The sequence below is a fragment of the Octopus sinensis genome, linkage group LG4, assembly GCF_006345805.1.
Source record: "Octopus sinensis linkage group LG4, ASM634580v1, whole genome shotgun sequence".
Classification (NCBI taxonomy): domain Eukaryota; kingdom Metazoa; phylum Mollusca; class Cephalopoda; order Octopoda; family Octopodidae; genus Octopus; species Octopus sinensis.
In genome coordinates, this window is record NC_043000.1 from 16,618,186 (window position 1) to 16,626,878 (window position 8,693).

The 8,693-nt window shown below is 30.6% G+C and overlaps 1 protein-coding gene across 45 annotated transcripts in view; it reads right to left on the bottom strand.

Annotated features, from left to right (window-relative positions):
- Nucleotides 1-8,693, bottom strand: part of LOC115210251 (titin) — a 626,493-nt gene that overhangs the window by 59,325 nt on the left and 558,475 nt on the right. For 39 of the 45 annotated variants that reach the window (XM_036501835.1, XM_036501827.1, XM_036501837.1 and 36 more), the window contains one exon: nt 2,647-2,817. The exons of the other annotated variants lie outside the window; for them this stretch is intronic. In XM_036501835.1, the coding sequence (XP_036357728.1) occupies nt 2,647-2,817 (171 nt within the window). The remainder of the gene's footprint in view (nt 1-2,646; nt 2,818-8,693) is intronic. 45 annotated transcript variants of the gene reach the window in all.

Genomic DNA, 8,693 nt, shown 5'->3' on the forward strand with positions numbered 1-8,693 from the left:
GCTGGATGCCCTTCCTAACACCAGCATCAGCTACAACTATGATATCACTTGGCTTGACAGGTCTTCTCAAGCATGGCATATCACCAAAGGTCTCGGTCACTGACTCCATGCAGCATCACACATGTATATGATTGGCTTTTCCTGTTTACCAATTGCACTCACAAAGCTTCAGTTGGTCCAGAGCTGTAGTAGAAGACACATGCCAAAAGTGCTGCACAGAAAGACTGAACCAGAGGCCATATGGTTGGGAAGCTAGCTTCTTAACTACTCAGCCATGTCCTTCTCTAATATGTCCTACAGAGAAAGGGTAAGAATAATTCATTTGCCCATCACTCTACCAATTTTAGCTTAGCCACTGCCCTTAAATAATTGATAGTTACTATACAGTTGATATTTGCATTGATAGAAGAAGCCATAACATCAAGCTTTTGACAGTGAAATGTGTGTGCATATTCAGGTGTTTCAACATAAAGCATCAGATCAAGACAAGAAGGAAACTGGATCCAAGAACACCACAAAAAAAAAAAACAACATAGAAAGTAAACGAAAAAATTTTAAAATAAGATTTGAAAAAAACTGTAAAAAATGAAAACAGAAATTAAAAATAAATTATTCAGTGAAAAAGAAAAAAGGCAATGACAACACTCAATATTCCAGGCACAAAGCAAGCAATGGATAATAATAATAATAATAATTTTAATAATGATTTCTAAAAATCAAGACCAATATTTCTCAGTTAAAGGCTCAATTTCAATTTTGTCTTTTCTTTTCAACCCAAGGATATTACTGGTACTTGCTAATTCTGAAGGGATTAAAGTAACAGATTGAATAAAAACTGATCTTGAAAATTGATATTTGAAATGAGAAGAAATGTGATCTAACGACATTTGTGCCTTTCTATGAAACCATTAGAATGATTTTTTCACCTGTCCTTCGACTAATAAACAGAATAAAATATTATAGGTCCCCTAAATTTTACCTTTTCAACTGAATTGGGTTTGCACCCCTGTAGCAAATTTTGTTCCTGCACTTATGATTACACAGAGGATTTTTCATTGATTCAAACTTCTTTTTATGCATGTGTGTATTTCTTTATCTTATGTAGTATATCTAGAATTATAATTATTCAATGAATACTTTTATAATAGAAGAGTAAGATATAATTTGGGGAGGATTTTGTTACTATTTCTAATAGGGCAAATGATTACACAGAGGTTTATTTTGTATTGAGGTAAGTTAGTAGGAACAGTGAATGCACATGGTTCAGTGGTTACAGTGTCGGCTCACAATCAGGAGGTAGTGAGATTGATTCCTGGACAGGGCTGTGTGTAGTGTTCTTGAGTAAGACACTTTATTTCATGTTGCTCTACTTCACTCAGCTTTAGAAATGAGTTGCAATATCACTGGTGCCAAATTCCATTGGCCTTTGCCTTTTCTTTGATAATATCGATGGCGTAGAGAGGGGAAGCTGGTATGTATGGGTGACTGCTGATCTTCCATAAAACAACCTTGCCTGGACTTGTGCCTCGGAGGGGAACTTTCTAGGTGCAATCCCATGGTCATTCATGACCAAAGGGGGTCTTTATTCTTTACAGTAGGAACAGTAGAACAATGGATTAAACTCTGCAGTACAGTATTCTTATTCCATCATCTTGCACTGCAAAGTACTATTAACACTAATGAGGCTGCTGTCAGAAATGAGTATCATTGATGAAGCATTGAATAAAATGAATCATGGAATTTGTTCTGGCCTTTTACATTAAGTTCAAATCCCACTGAAGATAACTTTGCCTTTTATCTTTTTGGGGGGAGGGAGTCAATAAAATAAAGTACCAATCAAGTATTACTGAAGTCCATAGTATTGAAAACTGCCATGCATGGTTGGAGGGTAAGGGGACAGGGCAAAAGGAGGCATACAGTTGTTCCATATGAGAGAAATGGTCTTTGGATTATTATCCAAACAAAGAAGTAGAGAAATGAAAGAAACATTCTCACTCACATTAAGCAACTGTATACCTATTTTTGCTAACCCCTGTATATACACATACATTATATATATATATGTATATATATATATATAACCTCATGCCTAAACCAGAAACCATTATTATTATTATTATTATTATTATAATTATTTACATGCATTTTTCCAGATACCTGGCATTTCAAAACCAGGTCAAGACCCAAGATCCCATTCCTTTGGCGTGTGTGTCTGTGTGCATGTGTAGGTGGGTGTGTATATATATATAATATATTATATATATAATATATATAATATATTATAAATAATATATATATATAATATATATAAAATAATATATATAAATAATATATATATATATATATAAATAATATATATATATAAATAATATATATATATATATATATATATATATAAATAATATATATATATAAATAATATATATATATATATAATATACATATAATATATATTATATATATATTATATATATATATATATATAATGTATATATAATATATATAATATATATTATATATATAATATATATATTATATATATAATATATATATAATATATATATTATATATATATATATATATAATATATATACACACATATGTTTGTAATTGTCATTCAAATGTGGTTTTCTCTAATCATCTAACCTTTGTCAACAGCAGCAGCAGCTTGTTGTTGTTGCTGTTGCATTTTTTGCTGATGCTTTTCGATAAAGCGGAGATAATCATCGCTTTCTTCATCATCATCGTCATGATGGGGGCTGCTGCTGTCCTCGGTGATAGTTATGGTGGGTGTTTTCCCCGCCACAGCGAGACGGGCTGAAAGTAACAACAAAAGTGACAAATGCGTACTGCCGCCTGCAACACAAATAATGGAAACAGAAAACGAAACAAAAAAAAAAAAAAAAAAGGAAGGAAGGAAGGAAGAAACCCCGGAATATATAGAATTCTGGATTATAAGCAGTTCTAATAATGTAAACATTATTGATGTCACATACTTATAGTATGTGTTTTGCTTATGCACTCATTAGCTGTGGGATAGCATCAAAGGGAAAAGACCCTTTAAAACTTGACATCTTAATGTGACTTATTCTTTTGACACTATTTAACAGCTAATGAGCACACGCACAAAATACAAACACTGAGTTTGTGACATTGATAATGTTTATATATATATAATATATATATATATATATATACACACTGAATATATATATAAATAAAACCCAGCCAACATCCTGCAAGATTGCAAGAGCCAAGAACCACTGCAACACTGTTAAGCGCAATTCAACTGAATACAAAAATAAAATACGATAAAAATAAATTGTTGAAAAAAAAAATTATGAAGCCAGAAGTACAGGCACATTAGTTTCAAATAAACATTAGCAACAAACATACAAATAAAAAGATAGTGCGCCTGAAAGACATGAGTCGTGATGGCTAAACAGAAGAAAGAATATGTTGTATGTATACACATACCAAATATATGAATTATATATATATGTATTATATATAAATAAAACTATGTTTGCTTTCACATAAAGTTGTAATAAAAGCAATTTTACATTAAACTGAAGGATTACTCATTAATTTTTGGGGAGTATAAATTTATTTTTCTTTTATAAAAACAGTGCTGACATTAACCTCAAAATTTCAGCCTAATTGGACTAATGAAAGCTAATTGGACTAATGAAAGCTAAGGCCAAAACTTCAAAGTTACTGTCAACACTATTCTTGTAAAAGTGAATAACTATATAAATATATATGTACAAATATATAAATATGAATACATATATATGAATTTGCACATGTAATTAAATTGGTTAGTTACTCATCCATTACTGTTCAGTTTCACCAGTGTGTATTTTTGAAATAGTGTACATATATTTATATATGTTACTATGCATGCAAAGGCTAACAAGGGAGATAAATTCAGGATTTTTCTAGTGATAGCTTCCCTTATACAGGGGAGATAAATTCTGTCAAATGAAGTAATTAAGGTGAAATTATAAAGTGAAAATTTTTCAAGTTTGTAAAATATAGAATATTAAGCTAGGAAAAATATAGTTCAAAGTATCTGGCAATATAAAATAGGAGGACTGAAATGATGTACAGCTCCTGTATATAATTCAAGAAATTTTAATCTAAATTACAAAATTGTGGTTTTGTAGTAGAGTATTAGGTAGATAGATACAGGGTGAGTGATTATGAAGAGGGCAGGTGAGAGATGACAAAGAAAAAATAAAAAGAAGAAATTAGAGAAATATTTTCAATATTTCAAGGTTAAGAATTTTGTGGGCATGACAAACGATTCCACTATTTAAAATATGGTGACATAGACATGAGCAGTCAAACTACATACCTACACTTTATGTGGAAATTGGTAGCAAATCTAGGGTATTATTACCATACTATTCATAATTTTTAAAAAAAATTACCAGTTTTGCCAAATTTCAAACCATTTCATTAATATGTTCCTAATCAACCAGATAAACAGAATTTTGTATGGTATTATCCATATAAATCCATATATATATATATATATATATATATATATATATATATATATATATATATATATAGATATATGTGTGTGTGTGTGTGTTTCTCTGTCTATCTGATAACACAAAGCTACATTTATCTATATCTATCTTTCTATCTATCTATTTCAGCCATGTTACACTTTATTATCTATTCTTTCCATCTCCCTATAATTCTCTTTTCTTCCTTCAGGTCACAACTGCATGGTTTCAGGTTCAGTCCCAATCTACGTCACCAAGGGCAAATGTGTTCTACAACAATAGATCCTGGTTGACCTTGAAATGATTTTGGTATATGGAAACTGTGTGGAAGCCTGGTTGTATACATATGCATGTGTGTGTGTATGAGAAAAAAATCAAAAGTAGGTATTAGCCCTTTTGATGAGAACCCACCTGAAATGACCCCTGGTTTTCTCATACAAATTTCCCTTTTTAAAGTAATTTAAATGAGAACCTTCCAGTAAAATTTCATGTTATGCTTCAAACACCATGTTAATAAGAACAAAGTTAATTTAATATCTTTTGCATTCTTTTTGAAATTAATAAAAATAAAAAAAAAGCAATGTATTTCAACAGTAACAAAACGATCAATAAATAAGGCATAAATAAGACAAATTTGCAGCTGATTACACTAACAATACTAATTAGCAAGTTTAACAAATTCAGAAAAAAAACACAAAATCCATTAATATTCATCAAAAAATAACATTTATATATATATATATATATATATATATATATATGTAACAACATCAACAACTATGGCAACAAGGTGAACTATGAAACAACAAAGACCCCTACATATAGCTGGTACATCTATTATATATAATAAGGAAATCTCCCTTAAATCACATCCTACCATCTTAAAAAAAATGGAAGGACATATTGGATAATGTATTCCTTGATACACTATGCCTGAATAAGAGACGTGATGGTCATGGCTGGAAAGTCTTTGATCATAAGTTTGCTGGATAAGATCTGACCTGGGGTTAAACAACATTAATAACAATGGCAAAAACAATCAAAATAATAATTATAGAAACATGCAAGTCAAGTTAAACAACAGAGATGGGGGTAAGATGGTAACCATGGCAACAAAATGAAAATAGGAGGTAATGGAAACAGAAACATGATGCTGAGATGAAGACATGCTGAAAAGTTAATGAATTAAAGAAGAAAACAGATAATTTTTGACTGAAAATTATAGCCAATTTCTTTGAGTAGTTGTTTTGTATATGAGTGTATATATCAGTTATTTAAATATGCATACATTTATGTACATCATAGTTTGCTAATGGACTTCTCTGTTTAAGCATGGCTACACATATAACGAATCCTTAATTAGTCTGTATCTGTTCGTTTTCTAACACCTTTTCTATCAAAAACTGAAGAATCTCATTGGTTTATTCCTTATGAATAACTAATTATAAAACATATGTGAAAGTTGAGAGTATTCTTTCAAGTCATGCTGAGGGCAAGGGAACCTCTACTGTGCTGGTGCCATGACAAAAATGCTCCTGATACACTCTCTAAAGCGTAGCCATCCATGAAGGGCATCAAGCCATAGAGCTCAAACCAAAGCAAGAAGCTGGAGCAAGGTGTGGGCCTCCAACCCATCAGATCCGGTTGAACGATCCGAGCCAAACCAGTGTGGAAAGCAGATGTAAAATGATGATGGTAATGATGATGATATGACTTATATTGATCTTTCCAAGATTCTATTTTGGAGGAATCACTTGTGCCAATAATTAAACACATTTGTGGCTGTACTTATTAACCTTTTCTTCTTCATCATCACCATACACCCCTACCTCCCGACCATTGTTTCACATCTAATTTCAATGTACCCAAAAGTCTTTTATTTATCTAGTTGAGTATTTACTTGAGCGTCCTCTTGAGTGGCTAAAAAAAAACTGGTGAAGCTAATGTTTCAAAATTATGAAGTAAATTAAAATATATTTGCTTTTTGTTTTTAGTAGAGTAAAACACAATCAATGTGTGTGTGTGTGTGTGCAATAATGAACTACTGATGAAAGTGATGGGAAAAGAAAATCATTTGAGACCACTAGTTGCTACTTATGATACTACGGTGTTATGACAGCACCATCGGTTCAGACACCTGCTTCACTGAGAGTCCCTGGTTCTTGTTCTTTGTTTCGTTAATAGAGTGTATGTGCACGAGTGTTTATACAGGCAAGATATTTATTGCTGTACTCCATGTAAATACAACTTTTCAAATGCTGACGACTGTCCACTCTATATCTATTAAGTAGTCCATTTATTACATTTGGTTCCACTGATATAGCCATGCTGGCCACAAAGTTGTAGATGATAATGATGGTGATGACAATGATGATAATAATGATTTTGAGTAATTACAAATTGATCGGTAAAGTTGTTCATATATGCTTGACATATATAATTACATATGTTATGAATATCCTGTTTTATACAAATATATATATATATATATCATATATATACATATATATATATGTGTATATATATATATATATATTATATATATATATATATATCATATATATACATATATATATATGTGTATATATATATATATATATATAATATATATATCATATATATACATATATATATATGTGTATATATATATATATATATATATATAATATATATATCATATATATACATATATATATATGTGTATATATATATATATATATATAATATATATATCATATATATATATTATATATATATATATATTATATATATATATATATATAATATATATTATATATATGTATCATATATATACATAATATTATATATATATGTTGTTTGCAAAATACATAAATCCAAAAGAAGCACACTCTAAGATGTATATACTAAAAATGGGGAAAGCTGGTTTATTGGATTATCTTAGGTTTCCTGTCCATAAAGGGTTTAGCTTTAAGATGTATCGTCAGAGTTTCAAAAACTTGTTGGCCCATGACCTGTTTAAAATATTTTCAAGAGGTCATGGGCCAGCAGGTTTTCGGGATCTGATGATATGCCATAAAACTGAACCATTTATGGATGGGAAACCTAAGGTAATCCCACAAACCATCCGTCCCCATTTTTAATGTATATATCAAACACACCCCTGTACACACAAATGCTCACACTTGCACGCATAACACACAGCTGCTCACACTTGCACGCATATACACAGCAGTACAAACGCAGATACACGCAAAATGTATGTCCATTCGAATCTGATTCAAGAATCCGTAGAAAAATTTTTACTTTACTGACCTGTCCAACCCTTAATTGCATACATAAAAACGAAGGTAGGAATGCTTAAAAAAACAAAACTAAAAAAGCAAACAAAACAAATAAAAATAAAAATCGGCAGGTAACGATTATTGATTTTGTTGTATGCATATAAAGTGTGTGTGCGTGCGTGCATTTGCAAGTGAGTGTTTTTTTATGTATTTGTATGCTACAAATGAAATGCTACAGATGAAAATAACGAAGCATAAGAGGTAATGATCTTATGGAAAATAATAATAGTAATAATGAGGAAGACACAAATGGCATGCGAAGGACAATGAATAACAACACTAAGGCATTTTTTTTTAACAAATCAAAAAACACCACCACCAAAAGTTTGAAGAGCTTTTACTTCAATCAATGTATTAGTCAAGAAAGCTAAAAGTAATTGAATAATGCAAATGAAATATGAAGAAGCTGAGAGTAATAGTAAATAATAATAACGATGACAAATAATAGCAACATAAAGAAAAATTTTGTATAAAATACAGAAAAGGAGACATATCTAAGAATTTTATGAAAGCATGCATATCTCTGAAAATTATTAGGTTATGAATGATGTATTTAGCAGTTATTTTTATAAATACCAGCACCGTAATGAGGCAAATACATCTTCAAAGTTGCTAGAAATATCTTCTAATGCACACTGTACTTGAGAGGGAATATGAAGAATGTCACAAAAGAATGCTTATGACCGAAAGATAGAAGCTGTGTGGTCAATGAAAAGATGGTGAAATGACCCACAAGAGGAGAAACTGTGTAACCACTGAAGAAGTAGTTGTATAATAGTTATTGATAAGAGAGATAGAGGACTATGGAAGGGAGGACTTGATGGCTTCTGATGAGAGGGTTACATGGCCA